Genomic DNA, 17995 nt, shown 5'->3' with positions numbered 1-17995 from the left:
CTACCCCACAGCCGCCTCAATGGACACACGCTCACACATGTTAAATTACACATTACCAAGGTGTCCCTGTAAATCCAGCTGTACATCTGGAATGTACAATAACCAGTGGTCCATCCAGATTGTGATTCAAAGGTAGTTATGATGTGTTCCTCTTCATTTTTCTTTCATTTGGGCCACATCATCAGGTGCTCAATTTGTGGCCAATAAAGACTTACATTTAGACTTCATGGTATTGTTCTTTCTTTCATTTGGTAAAATTCTTTAGAAGGAAAAAAACAACACAATCACTTATTCCAATACATTAGGCACAAGACTAGTGCAATTACATCACTATTATTCAAATTAAGGATGCCTTTTCTTGATACATTATCCATCCGAATATTACTTTTGGTTAGTTTGTCTTTTTTGAAAAGGCATTTATTTTAGAATTGTCATCAATTCATCTCCTTATTCATTATTGTCTTTAAAATATTGTCTCATCTCTTTAGAATATGCAATCACATGAAGACAAGACACATCAGTCTAGTACCAGATCAGTTTGAACCAATCAAATATTAGCAGGCTTTGGTTAAATGCAGGTGAACAATCTGTCTGGAGAGCAAGGGGGTGTAGTGAGTTTTTCAAAAATAAAATCTCTGATTTCCCAATAACTGGCTACAGTTTAAATGATCCAATCATAGACCTTCTCTGTCAACTTAACTTCTGTTTCGATCTCAGTCCTTTCGTATACCTAGTTCCTAATCGGACAGTCAAGTTGAGTGGACAGGTGCATCAAATAATAAAATATCTTGCTAAGGTATCGGCTGGCTACACGGTGGCCTCAGAAATACAGCCCCTTGTCCCAAAGGCTTAATCCTGTCAAACCAGTAGCTTATGTCTTCCAAGATTGCGTGTTGCATGGTTTATACCCAAAACCTTTTTTGACCCCTAGTATATCAGATAAAAAAAGCATGCACTTTAGATCCAACCAAATGAAAGGTGTTGTAGTGCTATATGGAGAGGGATACTTTGTATATCTTCCCTGTAAACAGATTCTACATTCTTATGAAGACTAGAAACAACAGAACAATACCAGATCAGCACTGAACAATCACATCTGAGCAGGCTTTGGTTATGAAGGTAAACAGTCGACCAGAGAGGTGTGGTTATTTTTATAAATACAATATTATTTGTGAATCTTTCTTAGAACTTGTCTCTCAACTTCATTCCAGTCTCAATCTGAGTCTTGGGTCCTCAAAGTGTTGGATACACTGTGACCTCAGAAATATAGCTCCCTGCCGTCAGAGGCTTAATGCTGTCAAACCAATAGCTGATGTCTTCCAAGATTGCATGTCTCATGGTTTTATACCCCGAACCTTTCTCGACCCCTAGTAAATCAGATACTGTAGTTCGAACCAAAATAACGCTGCACTAGTGTTTTATTGAAGATGTAAGCTCTTTATATTTGTTCTGTAAACAGATTCTGCATTCTTCATATGTAGACAAGAAACATCAGACCCGTGCCATATCAGCACTGACCAATCACATTCGAGAAGGCTTTGGTTAAATGCAGGTAAACAGTCCAACTGGAGCTATTGACTTACACCAATTTCCTTTTTATTACAACAAGATGAGCTTGAAAACAAACAATCCTTTCGTTGACCCTGTCTCCAAACTCTACTACTGTCGCAATCTCAGTTTGAGGTCTTCAAAGTCTTGGGTATCCATTGGCTAAACCATGACCCCAGAAATGTAGCCCCTTGCCAACAGAGACTTATTGCCATCAAACCAATAGCTGATATATTCCAAGAGTGCATGCTTTATACCCCGAACCTTTCTCGTCCCTTTGCTAAGTCCCATGAAAATAGCGTGTTCATATCAAATACAAGATGTTCCAGTGGTATATGGAAGCTTTTTGTTGTAGTGTAGATTCCAGGTTGTACTGTTTCATGTCAAATATATTATGTGCCTCATGGACCTGGCGTTCACTCTGCTGCCAGCCAATGCACACAGAGGAAGCATAACCAAGGGCTATGGACAGAAAGAGACTTTGAGAAAGAGGAAGAGAGGAAGGAGCAGAGAAATAGACGGAGAGATTTATTGACAGGGGTCAGAATTGCTCAGGTGAGTTGACGTCAATGAGGGATGGCTTGTCTCCGGCTCTGAATGTGAGCGGATTTGGAGATGAGGACCTGAACCAAACAAAGGTGCCGTAGGGCCTGACAGCAGCCATGTTTCTTTCATGAGGGGTAGCTGCAGAGTTTGACTTTGTTTGGGCTTCGTGGTCCTGCAGACAGTAAGAAGGAGTGACCCGACACCAGCCTGATGAAATGTTAAAATGGCAAGAGGGTTTATAGATTGCTCATCGTTGAGACATCATTCCCGCCCTTATCATGATGTACATTGAATTGATACATTGTGTTGTGTACATTGTGCGAGTGTTTTCCATGGTACTCGCATTACAAATACTGGTTAACATTAAACATTAAAAACATCATACTAGAAATGGATAACATTTTTAATATGGACTGCTATTTTCTTAACTTTTACATTTATTTAATGTAAAACAACCATGCCCCATACATAACAGGGTATTGTGCATTTATCCCACTGCGTCTATCTCCAGTAGAATTCTAACGTAAGTCTAAAATTCAGAAAGAATACTTTAGCAAAAATATAAAAATAGTTTGGAAATATTTGTCTTTCTATTTTATTGCTCAAGTTAGTTCGATATTTCATGTTTTATTTATTTAGAATATTATAACATATATATATATATATATCTCTCTTTTTTTTTCGGGCATTCAGTTCCTTTATTGGGGTGAAAGAGTTGAAATGGGGAGACAGAGGAGATGACACAAATACAAAATGGTCCCAGGCAGGATTCCAACAAGGGTCCTCTGCATGGAAACAGCTCTACAAACTGAGATAAACACTGTCCCATTTTTTATTTTTTCAAACCACAGCAAATAATTGCTCCTCTGTCTTCACAAGACTTGATCTGTCATTTGCAGATATGTTTTTCTTTTTACAGTAAGTTTGCCAACTCTTTCAAAGAAAATGGCTACTTCCATATTTATATTGATATAAAAAGAGCTGGCGGTGATACTTTTGATCAATTTCAAACAATATATCCTTCCAAACTATTGTAAAACTTTGAACTGAAAGACTGATTGTGATACCTTAATTCTGCTTTGATGGGAACACTTTACACGGTTTGCAGGTATTGTGTGGGACATCACTTAAAAAAGACATTGCAAATAAAATCAAATGACTCATAAAAGAAGGATTCCATACTTTGGCATGTGTGAGTTGAGATGAGGTGTGTGTTGTGGACTGTTGCAGCAGTCAGAAGGTAGGGTGGGGGTGAGGGTGGGGGGGCTTCTAGTCCCCAGGGAGGCAGTGTTACCCGTCTGACTGCGGATGAATCAGCTGGCGGTGTACAGGAAATGTACGAGTCACAGTTGATAGATAACACAGAGCAGCTCGACGGGGGGTTCTCTCCCCCCCCCCCCCCCCCCTTGTCACACCTCTTCCCCTCATCCCTCGGTGCGCTTAGGTCCACTAATTTGCCTCGTCTGCCTTCAGTATTTTCTATCACCTGTTCCCACTCAGTCTTCCCACCATCCTTCCGTTGTGTAATTTCCTCCCTGCACAGCCCCCCCTCTCTTACACTGAGCGGAGGATGAAGCAGCAGTAATGATAGCATGACACAATGGTTGTTTCTCTGCTCACCACTACATATAATCTCCCTCTGGGTTCTCTTTTCTCTTCCCACTCTCTCTTCTCTAGCTTTATTCCTTTTCCACATTAGCTCTTTCCCTCTCCTCTTTCCCACTTTCTTCTTTCTAGATTCTCCACAACACAACTTCATTTGTTCGTTTGTGAAGCAGAATTGAAGCTTTAAAGTACAAATCAATGCGCTTGAGGAAACCTAACTTCCCAAACCTGAATTTAATAAAAAAACAAATTGCTCTTTTAGAGAATTCATGCTCATACAAAAGTTGTTTTGCTGCTTATTCATTACCCCTCATTCCTCCTTTCCTCTTTCTCGCTCTCTCTTGTTTCGAAAAATTCACCAGCGCTGCAAAACAGCATCTCTGAAATGCCTGCTGCTGACACGGCCAAAACATCCCGCCTCTGGGAAATGTAGTTTCCATCCACCCGCCTCATTTCCCAAGATGCTTCAGGCCTCTGCTTCTATAAATCAGATGCACTCTTTCCACAGAAATGCAAATGTTGGCGGGGGTGCACTTAAATTCTCCCAGAGATATATTACTTGCCTTGCTGTGTGTGTGTGTGTGTGTGTGTGTGTGTGTGTGTGTGTGTGTGTGTGTGTGTGTGTGTGTGTGTGTGTGTGTGTGTGTGTGTGTGTGTGTGTGTGTGTGTGTGTGTGTGTGTGTGTGTGTGTGTGTGTGTGTGTGTGTGTGTGTGTGTGTGTGTCTGTGTCTGTGTGTGTGTGTGTGTGTGCGCATGCGTGAGAGAGAGATGTATTGCGGTCGCCCATTGGGAGTGCTAAAGCAGACCAGGGCGGATTGAGAATTGCATTTCTGTGACGTCAAAATCTAAAAAGCCACTGGACTGCATCCTGAGGACCGGGGACTATTATGTTTCTGAATGCAGAGAGATTGAAGCACACTTTCCTCTTTTTCACCCTTTTCTCTGTGCTCTGCAGCTATTCATGCTGTCTGACTGACTTTAGGAATCAAATAGTATTACTAATACAATTGATCAATTAGAAGTGATAAAAACATCACTGACACATTTGTTTTTAGTTGAGTCTGTAATAAACTATTTGTAAGTTGGGATATGTATGCAGCACCAAGATATCTAATTCATATTTTAACACATAGAGTATTAAGCCATATTTAACAAAAATTGAGCTCCTGCTATTTGAATATTGAACTATTCAATATCACAACTAAATTCGGTAAAGTAAAGAGAGCGTTTATCTGGAAATGTTTGGGTAAAACAAGTGAGAAGGAACAATGTCCGGAGTGATGAGTACCTGACGCCGCCGTGGCCTCTCGGCTGGGGGGGGGGGCGTCAGTGATAGATGTTCCTTTAACAGATTTGCTGAACATTAAAGGCTCTGTCCCTCCTCTCTCCTCTGGGAGCTCTCACTGCCTCCAGCTGACGGGGGCCTCTGTCCCGGCCCTCTGTCCCGGGCTGGGATGAAATACTGCCATGTCAGGCCCTCCATTACGCCTCACTGGAGAGGAGCGGGGGGGGGGGGGGGGGGGGGGGAGGGGAGGAGAGAAAGGAAGAAAGAAGGGAGAGAGAAGGACGAAGGGTTGGGTATTGATTATCCATCTCTTTTTGGTACAAGTTGTGTTGAGTATAACAAAAATCAAGTACTGATAGCGGCCATTGAATCTGACTAATAGAAAAAGATACTTAATTTCTGATGACAGATAAAAGAAAATACAAAGGCTTTATTTATTGTGAAATGCACACAAGCTCAAGTGTAGTTTGGCAATGAATATCTTAGGTTACAGGCTCCTCCTACATTGCGACAATAAACAAACTTAAAGGGGCCCTATCATGCTTTTTGGGGTTCTCCCTTTCCTGTAGTGTGGTATATAGCTTTTTGTGCATGTCAATGGTCTGCAAAGGCTGGTACCAGAAATGTATGTTAAGTATGAGAAAGGCTTTTAAAAGTAGCAACTACTAAATTAAATTAATATTACATTCTTGCATACCTGTGATAATGAGTACTTTTTTTGCGAAAAATATCACCGATAACGTCTTATGTCTCTTTGTTTGTGAATCTATGATGCCTGTCTGCTTTCCTCTACCTACCAACAATGTTCACTTCCAGTCGTAATTACTCATTTTTAGTGGGACATCCTTTCCACCTTGTGCTAATCAGCAAGGAACACACACAACCTCACACACACACACACACACACACACACACACACACACACACACACACACACACACACACACATGCTGCTGCACGGTGAGCAATTCTCCGCCAATTACCTTCCAATTAGATGTACTATTATTCCATAATAACCCAACTGGGGTTGAGTAATCATATGTTGGAGTTGCTCTAATGCAATCAGCCCAGCGTGGGGTCAGACTCAGTTTGATTTAGCAATATGGAGTGACTCTGCGTTCTCCTTTATCAGCGAGCCATCCTGATCCTCCGACATGTCAAATCACGTTAGAAGGATTTGAAAAGCTGCATTCTGATAGTCTAATAAAAAATGTAGATAGACGTTAATGGCCGCCCATCATGAATGATATTTTGGCTTTATGAATTAATGATGTATAAGTGGGCGTTAATCCACACTAAATGTGTTCTCGTGTTGTAATCAAAAACCTGAGCAGGTAAACACTCTCCTTTGTGATGGACACTTCGTTTATTCTTTGCAATATTTTGTGTATGCAGACACTTTTATTACCATGCTTAGAAAACAGGAAAAAGTTATTTATTTTTAAAACTTTGTCTGTGGTCAGTTTCTAAGAGCCATTTGTGCGTGCAGGACAGTCAGTGGCCCCTGGATGTGTATGGTGCAGAAAGGATATACTTTGAGGGATAATAAGGGAACGTATTTTATGCTAAAAAGTGTCAATCATTTTCAATGTGTGTTTTTCGTCTTATTATTCTCTGGTGGTTTGAATACATTTCTGTGAGATTCAATTTCCATGTTTTTTTGTTTATGTATTTATGGTCTTACAACTAGTTATACATGAATGTGACGTACCTGCAGCATAGAGGTTCTGATAGTTGACTTAGTCCTGAAAGAAAGATGTATATTACTAGATGGTGCAGTACAGTGTTGAGGTTATTCAAGCCTTCTTACAACAATATTTAAAAAGGGCCTGCACAGGAGAAAGCTGCAGATCCATTTTTTGTCTCAAATGAGAGTTCTGTATGTTTTGTTATGAAAAGGTGTAGGTGCTATACATACTGTGAGAACTGGCACATGTGTATGAAGTGTGCCATTAAAAGAGGACATGTGATATAACTGCATACTTATAGGGTGGTATGTTAAAAGTGCTAATACACTGCAAAGCAGTGTATAATTACGGACTGAATTTGACAGCCCAGGCCAAATTCTAGACATAACGCATGTCACAAATACCGTCAAATATATTTGTTCTGTTGACTGTTCACGGCGAGAGCTGGCGACCCATGTACTGGTATCAGTCCCCGTGCGAGGACACCAAGGATCAAATCCAGCCTGAGACTATTAACCCAGGTCATCCTCTCTGTCCCCCTCTCAACACTCTGACTCTCCATGAAGGCTGATCTGACTGTATATACTGAGCATATCCTGCCTCCATGCAAGGCAGAATTGAGTGTAAAGGCCATTTTATTAGGTTTTTTAAACGTAGAATAAACTGATCATCTTATGGTCGAGTTACTGTGGTCCACTTTCCTTCTTTAAATGGGCTCTCATCTTTATTTCATTCTTTGTCTTCCACCAAATACATTATAATTGTTTCGCTTCAATTAAGCCTTTAAATCTGATCATGAGAGTTTTATATTGTATTGTCACTCTTTCTCTTACAATGACTGCAGATTGACATTAGTTGATGACTTGGCAATATATATTTAAGTGTCCTTATATCCTATTACATATACAGTACATGTTTAAAACAATGTTGTATGTACTTTATCTACATATTATTAGTGCTAAATAAGAGGCTTCACATACATTTGACCAAGAGGGTTAAAGATACCTAGAGGAAGACATTAAAAAGACAAGAATCAGAAGGAGAGGACAGGGGGTAATGATGGGAAAGAAGGCAAAGATAAGAAGACGAAACGGAGAGAGGAAAAAGAGACGGGTCTTTCTGTCTTTCTTTCTTTCTTCAATGACTTTGCGAGTGGTTATTCTTTGCAGAGGACAAGCACCTCGGGGGATGAAGGGAGGAGAATGCCTAATGTCGTTGCCCTGTCAGGCCGCTTTGATTCCTCTCAAAAACACCGCCTCGTCTCAGCAGCGGGGACCCGCCGTCTTCAAACTCACTTTTCCTGCCGAGTCAACCTGCCTGCGCTCTGCTACAGGCTGCCTCTCTTTTTCATGCCTTTCTTTAAAGAGTTACAAAATGCAAACTCACGTGCAGGATTTGGAGCGTTACTTCAATCAAATCAAAGTGTATTTAGACAGCCCAAAATCACAACACACGTTTGTCTGTGGGCTTTACAGATGAACAAACACAGATGACAGTGTCAAATAAACTTCAAAGTGCAAGAAAATGATTAAAGACTTGAAAGAACGTGAAATACAAATATTTTTGTATTTCAAAATTAAAATTGATAAAAGACATTAAAAATACAATAAAAAAAAAAAATACCAGTTGTAGGATAAGTATAGGGTAATCTGAAACCAGCTTTAACTATAGGCTTTATTCAAAAGGAAAGTCTTCATCTAATGTTTTTAAGAATGTATTCCGTTACAATCCAAAAAGTCATCAGTATGGTAATCTGAGTTTCACAAGTAATGTAACCTGATTACTGTTTTAGTTAAACATTAATGAAAAGCAACCAAAGTGTTATGTTTAATAAATCAGGTGTGCACCTACTGCATTCAATTTCATTTCATTTCATCGTTTATTTGAACAGGGGCAATGCACGTTAATGAACACTTAAGACAAATAATGCTTCAAGTGTAAATATGCCGGATTTTAGAAAGAACATGACATTTATAAAGATAGCAAAAACAAATACATGATATAGAAAAAGAGCAACAGCAGCATACACAAATATTTATGACATTGCAGTAGAATATAGCAGCAACAAGATATCAGGTGCAAGAGAAGATACAAGAGATGCATAAAGTGCAAGAGGAGATACCCCTGTGTTAAAGTGCATTTAGCGGTGATTGCACATCTGTTTGTTTCTCAGCCATTCTTTGAGTTGACCTTTAAAACTATATTTAAATTTGCCTAATTTAATAGCAAAAAGAAAATTCAGACTACCTATAATATATCATTCTTTAATACAAAAAGCACTATAACGATGTACTCCTGCTAGTATATACTTTGAGTGATAACAAAACCTACTTTTTGTAGAAAAATGATCAGAAGACAAAATGATTCTTTGGTAAAAAGTGTCAATGGTCTGTGAGTTGTGTTGGTTGGGATGTTTTCCCCTTGGTTCCGTAGATTATGAAGCACTTTTGAGTGAAGTTCATTTATTGTTTGAATGCATTTATGTGAGATTTAAATGATAAACAACATGTAGGTGCTATATAAATACTGTGAGAGCTTCAAAATGCTAAATCAATGGTATACAGTTAACCGCACACAGTACGTCTATCCATAATATATCATTTATTTTTTATAAAACACATAACATTGTATTCCTGCTAGCAATCCCCATTTTTAAAAAAAAGCTTTTTTATGTAACTGTGAGGGAATACAGTTACCTTTTTTTTGTATCCTGAGTGTCCTGACGTAAACCCATTACATGTAATCAGTTACTCCCTTAGCCTGCTCATGTGAACCCCCCACACTGACCTCTCGTCCCTCCCAACATTTTCCCTCCCTTCCATTGGAGTCAGAAAACAGCAGACCTGTCAGCTGAGAGAATAAAAACGTTAAATATTTCAATATGTTGAAACTGGCTTTGATGCCCAGGCGTGGCTTTGAAGCCTCAATGTCACCAGCCTTTTAAGTTTTCATCAGGTAACACTCAAAGAAAGCCTGAATAAATAAATAAAAATACAAAAAACGTTTTGCAGCCACACTTCCTTGAGAGGTGTGACTGTAGTGAGAGCGATCAATAAAACATGATAATAGACGACAACAACAATAGTTGTCATTTGCATTGGTTAAGAGGAGACGGAGTGAGTGATGTTGTCTACTTTACATTTCAGAGGAGAGCTCATCAACATGCTGCTGCCTCCTCTGAAATGACATTCTGCATTACTAGCAATAAAAGGCATCGGAGGTTACAAATAATTGGTGACAGTTATTGAGTGAGTGAGAGGACAGAAAGCGAAGATTACGTTAAAGCTGCCCCATCCAAGATTTGTATGTAAACATTTAGAAAATGATTATTTGTTTTCTATTATACTTTGTTGCCGTTTACTGTTATAAATTGAAGTTTGAAGCAAGATCAGCCCCGTATTCAGGTATTCTATGTGACATCACTATATCTCTCTATGTGCCGGTTTTAAAGGAGCCATTGTGAAGCCATCTTGGCTGATCTTAAAGTAGTATATTTGGTTGAGTTGAGGCTTGCTGTGTGATGCAGCCATGAATGGAAAAAGAGACCTGGATACTGCGTTGGAGGCAAAATCATTGGACTCGCTTCCAATCCGTTATATCGCATCCAATATCGTTCAATCAACTGAATGGATAGGGATAATACCTCTTTACAGCTTTAATGACCAAATTATTTAAATAAGGGTTGTTCAATTAGTTAGGGAAAGTTAGGTATTTTTTTGGCCATATCGTGAAATAATTTATTACCAATAGCTTTTTTTACCATATGTCCCTATAGGTGTCTAGTAACATCTCCCAATTTATCCACAGCCAAATCCTCTGGGAATCGCCTTGAGAGCCAATCAAAGTTGGGGTGCCCAGAGGGCCTGGGTAAAAATAGTGAAAACATTTTTTCTACCAAAAGTGACTTTTGAGATGTCTAACTATGGTTTTTTAGGGGTGCTGAATCTATCCCAGCCATTAGTTTTGAGTCAAAATGACTCCTTAACCCTGAAATATTGATCTGTCAAATTTAACCTATGGATTTGGGGTGAAAAATGTATTCTACACATTGAATAATCCACTCTGAATTTAAAAGACACTACAGTAATGACATCTGCTAGGTACGTGCTCAGTATAATTACTTCTCTGCACGTGGAGAATATCAAGGTAGAGGTATTTTGCAGCTGCTTTTATTCAAAGCGTGCAGATTGAACCCAGGCCTCCCGTATACCAGTCGAAGACACTAACCACTGCTCCAACACGCCCACAACAAAGTTACTTTCTGACATGGTAAGTAAATAATTTTGCTTTCTAAAGTTTAGTTGGCTATACATTTATTTATAGGCCCATGCATCATTTTTATCTCTTAGTTACAGCCTAAAATGAATGTTGCTAGCTAGCATCCAGCTTAAGTTAGCTAACATTAGGCTAATATCAAATCTAGTACCTTAGCTAAATAAACCATTATAAATAGTCTCTGTGTCATTGATCAACATTAATTGTGTTGTAAATTGTGTCATTTTATAGTGGGCTCACTATATGATTCAAAGTGAGATTATTGTTCATAGTTACACATAATCTATTAATGTGGCTGTGTGGACCCATTCTGCATGATATGTTTGATAAGTCTTGCCTTTGCCTTGCCTTGCCTAGTAAACAAAAAGAAAAAGTAATTGTTCACCGAGCTGTCTTGTCTTTTTAGGACAGTATGGAAGTTGATACCACAAATTGTCATGGTTTGAGGTGCTTCATCTGTGGTGGTCCTGGGACTGAAATGCAAAAACTCTCAAAAGTCACTCACAAAGGTTATCAGCAGCTATTATCTTATTCTGAGATCGTAGATGATGCAATGCTGATCAACAGACTACATGAGGACTGGAATGATGGAGATGACCCCAAGCTGAAGTACCATTTGGATTGTAGAACCGAGTTGTACCATCGTTCGAGAAGTGTATCCATTGCGAAACGTTCAGGTTTTCTTTTTCATTATGTCAATGTTGTTGCCACTTTCTGTCAATCATTCCGTTCAACTCATCATTTCAATCCAATACATTTTGTGGCATGAATAAAAGCTCACGAAATTGTCTTTCATCCATCCAAAGGACAAGATGCTCAAGACCAACGATCAGACAGGATGAAAAGACGCAGCGTACTGTCTGGGCCAAGTACTTCAAGTGCTGGTAGCTCCACATTCCAAACCCCATCAGCACACCTGGTCTACCGTGATGTTTGTATCCTCTGCAATAAGAGCATCAATGTTGAAATGCTTGTAAAATACCCTAGTAAGTTGCCTGTCTTCTACATTCTCATGAATGAGTTTGAAAGGTCTTTCTTTTTTTTCAAATTAAAACTCTCTTTAGTAAATCATATATGTGGCTATAACCCAGACACAGCCCGGAAGTTGTATCGTGCACCTGACAATCGCTTCCAGGACAGACTGAAAAGGAATTTGTTGGAGACAGCTGTGAGACGAGGAGATGCCTGGGGAGTTGAAGTTGCTGGTCGCCTGTCTGGAATAATAGATTTGGTAGCTGAAGAGGCACTGTATCATCTTCGGTGCAGGTCCCAGTTCGAGAACCCAGTTACAAACTCTGGGGTAATATATTTCTTTCAAGACCAGAAGTCCCAGACTCTGTAGACAAGGTTCTGAAGCCAATCATTTCAATTAAAAGTTGTTTTTCCCCCACAGGTCGGACGGCCTACAGATGAGGAGAGGCAGTTGCTGTTTGAGAAACTGTGCAAATGGATGGATGAAGAAGTGGAGCATGGTGTAACAAGTCTCGCTGAGATCCACATGAAGATGGAAGAACTTGACCCCACGGAGGACAAAAGTCTCACATATGGACGGATGTATCTTAAAAAAAAGCTTCAGGAACATTATGAGGAGTCTCTCTGTTTCACATTAGATGAGGGAGGAAGATTCATTGTGTGGCTAAAAGACACTACAGAGGCAATCCTCCGAGACTACCATCAGCAGGTCATCAACCCCTCACAAACCATGGATGATTCTGCACTTAAAGACCTCATAATTTCCACTGCCATTCATCTGATCTGTGGAGACTTGGCAAGAGTTTCACTCGACACAAAGCAGTATCCCTCAGTAGACAGCATGACCAATACACAGAGCCAACTTGCTCTGATTCCTGACAGCCTCAAGCAGTTGCTGAAGGCAATTGTAAAAACTGACGAAAAGGTGGCAATGTGGGGACAGAACCTGCTGAAAGCATACCGCCCTCGATCAGGAGTTATGCCCTCCCAACTTGGACTTACAATTCAGCTTGACCACATGTTTGGATCAAAGTGGTTGATTGACCGTATTCATCACTTAGGATACTCTGAATCATATGTTGAGCTCCATCACTACAAGTATTGTTACTTGAACGTGAAAAATGGATGTGGTAGCATGGACCAGGATACCATAATCACAGATGAAGATGGTATAGATGTTGTGGAGCATGAGGAAGCAGAGGTCGATGCAGTCCTATCTGCAGAACAGCCAGAGGAGCAAGAGGAGAGTGGTTCTGGAATGCATGAAGAGAATCAGCAAACATTTGCCCTCTTTGTTCCTGCCGATAGCACTGTTCATCAATGTGTTGGTGATAATATAGATCTCAACATTGCCTCACTACAAGGAAACACAGCATTCCATGCAATGGGCATGATCAGAGTAACTTCTCCTGCTCCAGCAACAAGACAACATGAGCTTCACACAACCATACCAAGGAGGAACATGGCAGTTGAGGAAAAGGTAGCAACTCTCAAAGCAACAGAGGTGAAAATACTGTCCTTTGTACCAAAAAACAAAGCAGGATTGGCAGACATCCGTTTGGTTCCCATAGCTGATCTCCACCAAGACCCTCCGGTTTTGAAGTCAGGGGACATTGGTTGGATGGCAGGATGGGCTATCAAGAATTACAACGCCACATTTGAACATCCGAACTGGAATGGCTTCATGAAATCCATACATCAAACTGAATGCAGGAAAAAGTCCCTCATTGAGTTTCTTCCAATCATTGAGGGTGACCCAAACGAGTACAGAACCATCTACACTACTCTAATGGAGTGCCTACGCAGCGGTCAGTCTCCTACTGTCATCACATTTGACATGCCAATATGGCTGAAAGCAACTCAGATAGTTCTCCAGTCTGACTTGCCCATCATCACTAGACTAGGAGGGTTTCATCTCCTGAAAAGCTTCCTGGGCTCTATTGGGGTTATTATGGCAGACTCAGGGCTGCAAGAGCTGATACAGCTAGTTTACCCAGGCAGCAACACTGCAGAACACATTCTCTCAGGCAGGGCTTATGCTAAGGCCATCCGGTTCCACCTTCTTGCATCAGCGGCAATTACCAAGTTTTTGCTGAAAGATGTTGCGTTCAGCGAGCAGGACTATGAAGACATGGAGAACTTCATCAGGACTGCAAAAGAAATGAAAAGAGGTAATTTGACCTTTCCCTAATCTGTGTCTCAAACTATCTCGGAGTATGCCGAATTATATTTTCTCATTATGTAGTAATACAATTAAAACTGTCTATCTCTAACAGGTTCCATGGACACACCAAGGATAGTCACTGTGTTCAAGGAGAGGATGGAGGAGAGGTTGAAGACTTTGTCTAAGGCTGGAAGAACACCTGCACTCTGGGTCTGGTACTATGGCAGAATCGATCTAATCAAGGTATTTATCAGGAGTGAGCATGTCCCAGACCACACAGGTCACCTCAGCTGCATCATTGGAATGCTGAACACCTTTGCAGCAGCAGGGCACCATCAGTACGCAAAGGGAGCAAGGCTCTATGTACAACTAATGCAGCAGCGACAGGACTGTCCCATGTTCCAGGAAACTCTGTCCAAGTTTACTGTGTATGGCAACCATGTAGTCCGGTTCTCAGACCATGAGTGGTCAGGCACATGGACTGACATCACAATAGAAACCACACTCATGCGTGAGGCCAAATCCTCAGGTGGTTTAAGCAGAGGGCGGTTCCGGAACAAATCTGCTCACAAGTGTTGGGTTCAGACTCTCAACCACTTCTCATTCATTCACCAGGAGCTTGAAGGAGTAATGAACAAACGTAGGGTACCTATCCACACAGACATCACAAAAGCCCAGATGGAGAAAGACAATGACTCTGTTAATGCCATAGTTGGATGGTTGGAGGAAGTCAACGCCTTTGATTCCATACGGGACAGTAAGACCCTGGTATCTTTCTCGACGGGGTTCAGCAGCACTCCTGGGGACTCAGTCAATGCTGATCAGGCAGAGGAGGTTGGCAGAGCCATACAGGCCAAGATGGATGGGAAAACTGTTCTGGATGCAATGGAAACCAAGCACAAGGTCAAGTCATTGGCAAGCCTCAGATCTGCTCCTAAAATCAATGGAGAGAAGCTAATCACTGACTCACTCAAGCTCTTCAACCGCCTCATCATCATTAGTGAGCGTGAAGTCAAGACCAAAGAAGCTTTGCGCTTTGAGTTGACGCCAACACCAATGTCTCTATTTGACAAGAATCAGAAGTTGCGAAAGCCAGACAAGGCTGCCCTAGCAAAGTTCCTGAAGGCTTTTGTGGAGCCTGTTGAAAAACTAACCTGCACAAGCCTGGTGGTTGATGGCGGTTGGCTCCTGCACAGCGTCAAATGGGAGGCTAACCTCACGTGGAAGGACATCACTGAGAGCTACCTCCGGTTTGTGATGTCCATGGGTAGCCAACACGTCCGGATCACTGTGGTCTTTGATGGATATGGTAGCTCCACCAAGGACCATGACCACCTGAGACGAACCAAGAATGCATGCTGTGACATTCAGATTCGTCCAGACTTAAAAAACATCATTCCGCGGGAAAGGTTTCTTGACAACAAGAACAACAAGGCTCAGCTCATTCTGCTCCTTGCTGAGACCTTCCAAAGAGCTAGGATCAGTGTTCAACTATGCTCTGATGATGCTGACACCTCCATCGTGTCTGCAGCACTAAATGAGGCAATAGAGTCTTCTGTTGAGGTGAGGGCTGAGGACACAGACGTCCTGGTTATGCTGGTCCATCATAGGGCAAACCACCCGGTCTTCCTCACGACAGCTAAAGATACATCTTATGATGTCAGAAAGATTCGAGAGGCACTCCCGGAGAGGTACCGTAAATACCTTATATTCCTACATAGCTTCTCTGGCTGTGATACTGTATCAGCAATTTCTGGGTTTAGCAAACCAACGTTGCTCAGCAAGCTCTGCCAGACTGACAAATCAGAGCGGGCCATGGATGTGTTCTGTGACATCAGAGCCAAGAAAAGTGACATCATCGAAGCTGGCTGCGAACTGTTCAAGAACATATTCCGTGGTAATCCATCTGGAGATTTGGAAGATTTAAGATTTGATATCTTCAGCAAGCGGGCGGCAGCTGGGAGCCTCAAGCCTGAGAAACTGCCTCCAACTACAGGAGCTGCAGCACAGCACTCACTGCGGGCATATCTCCAGACCAGAGATTGGCTAATGCTACAAAGTCCATCTTTGGATGTCCTTGAGTATGGATGGAAACAAGGAAAACATGGTTATGAACCAGTCCCTACAACAGATCCCATGGCACCAGATTACCTTCTGAAGTTAGTCTGCTGCAACTGCGCAGGTGACTGTGGCACTCTCAGGTGCTGCTGTAAAAAGCAAGGAGTCAAATGTATTTCTGCTTGTGGGAACTGTCATGGTAACTCTTGCCAGAACATCAACCAGCCAGATGATAATAATAGTGAGGGAGATGCAGGGGAGTTTGATGAGGTTTGTTAAAATGTCAACTAATAACGCTAGTTTTGATTTGCAATTGTTCAATAAAACCACTTTTTATGGATTGTTTATGGAGTTGGAGTCATTTTTACTCAAAACCAATGACTGGGACAGATTCAGCACCCCTAAAAACCCCTAGTTAGACATCTCAAAAGTCACTTTTGGTAGAAACATTTTTTTCACTATTTTTACCCACGCCCTATGGGCACCCTAACTTTGATTGGCTCTCAAGGCAATTCCCAGAGGATTTGGCTGTGGATAAATCGGGAGGTGTTACTAGACACCTATAGGAACATATGGTAAAAAAAGCTATTGGTAATAAATTATTTCACGATATGGCTAAAAAAATACCTAACTTTCCCTAACTAAATTGTGTATCTGAGAAGCTCCTGTGTAGCAACTCAAAGATCATCATGCATTGATTTTCAGCGTCTTCTTCCCAATGTAATTTAATGGGAACAATTATTTTTGGGACCTATGATGGAAGATGTAGTGCGACCATTTGGCCACTACCATAATTTACTTTAACCACCGGTTAATTTTCTGGGGCTTTTGGTGCAGCATACAGTACAGCTAGTGAGAAAAAGTCGCAAAAGTGCGTACACAACAAATGATGTAATTATAAATACACACAGCTTTCAAGCTAGCAGTACAATTAACTCTGGATTCAGCTTTTAGTGCATTTTATAACTTCCAAGACTTTTATGGGCTATGAACGTCTCTTTCTCGTAAGTGAATGGGGAAAATGTTTTCGGGGCTCATGACACAAAAGTTGTAGTACCACCGTTTGGCCACTATGAAAAATGCTCATGATACAGTAGGTCTGTGATCTGATGATTTCATTCAGGCTGCATTCAATTATTTAATTTGATATATTTTTTGTCTCGTGAGTAATGTGCAGTATTGGAGTCCAACAGAGAGGCAGCAGCTGCGGGACAGCAGACTGCGTACTGCGTAGCATTCCCTGCCCTGAAGAAGAAGTGATCCTTCGTTAGCGTGAAAAGTCTGCTAAGCTTTATGCACTCCGCCCTTGGACAAATGTAGTTGGTGATCCCTGGTCTACGGGATTAACTCACATTTGGGGTCAGCTCTAAATGGCCATTCCATGTACTGCAGTTTTTGACCTTCTGAATGTTCTTCACTGCCCACCCCCCATTTTACACCTCACAATTTATTTGTTCCTTTGTTTCCGAAATCAAACTGTCTGATGACTAAAGAGTGTGCCTCCAACCTATTTGGAATTCAAAGCTGCTTGTTAGAGGTAGTTAAACTGGCAATATATTTCAGTAGGTGTAGTTGCATATTGACAGATAGTTTTATAGTCTTTGCATTAATTTAATTTCAACTACTTTAAATGACATATTTTAATAAACTAAATGAGGTACATCAGAATATATTCCTTCCTTTTAAAAGCTCATTAGCAGTCAGTTTGAGATGTAATGTAGCACTAAATATATGTTGTATATTTTGATATAAAAACAATATACATAATATACACATGAGCACACACACTCTTCTTTTCAAAAACAATGTCTAATATCGTTTGATAACGATATATTACAGCTAGATTGGAGATTA

At 40.9% G+C, this 17995-nt stretch overlaps 2 protein-coding genes across 10 annotated transcripts in view; both read left to right on the top strand.

Moving 5' to 3' along the window:
* rbfox3a (RNA binding fox-1 homolog 3a) overlaps nt 1-17995 on the top strand; it is an 836552-nt gene that overhangs the window by 655941 nt on the left and 162616 nt on the right. The gene's annotated exons all lie outside the window — the stretch shown is intronic.
* LOC307025425 (uncharacterized protein) lies at nt 10387-16486 on the top strand. Of its 3 annotated transcripts, none has more exons than XM_079660079.1 (5): nt 10387-11624; nt 11754-11933; nt 12039-12247; nt 12341-14090; nt 14196-16486. In XM_079660079.1, exons 1-5 carry the CDS (start codon nt 11360-11362, stop codon nt 16418-16420), a joined length of 4629 nt encoding a protein of 1542 aa, XP_079516205.1. In that variant the 5' UTR covers nt 10387-11359; the 3' UTR covers nt 16421-16486. The 3 variants fall into 3 exon arrangements, with proteins under 3 accessions (XP_079516205.1, XP_079516204.1, XP_079516203.1); XM_079660078.1 differs by having other exon boundaries at nt 12012-12247; XM_079660077.1 differs by having other exon boundaries at nt 11754-12247.

The sequence above is a fragment of the Notothenia rossii genome, assembly GCF_949606895.1.
Source record: "Notothenia rossii genome assembly, chromosome: 11".
Taxonomy (NCBI): Eukaryota; Metazoa; Chordata; class Actinopteri; order Perciformes; family Nototheniidae; genus Notothenia; species Notothenia rossii.
The sequence above is the reverse complement of the archived record's forward strand: the minus strand, read 5'-3'. Positions and strand labels throughout refer to the sequence as shown.

What these genes read in the sequence shown, in the direction of transcription:
- LOC307025425 (XM_079660077.1), top strand. Translation starts at nt 11,360, where the DNA reads ATGGAAGTTGATACCACAAATTGTCATGGTTTGAGGTGCTTCATCTGT. An exon ending in ATCCATTGCGAAACGTTCAG is followed by an intron (nt 11,625 to 11,753) that starts GTTTTCTTTTTC and finishes ATCCATCCAAAG; the next exon opens with GACAAGATGCTCAAGACCAA. An exon ending in ACCCAGTTACAAACTCTGGG is followed by an intron (nt 12,248 to 12,340) that starts GTAATATATTTC and finishes TTTCCCCCACAG; the next exon opens with GTCGGACGGCCTACAGATGA.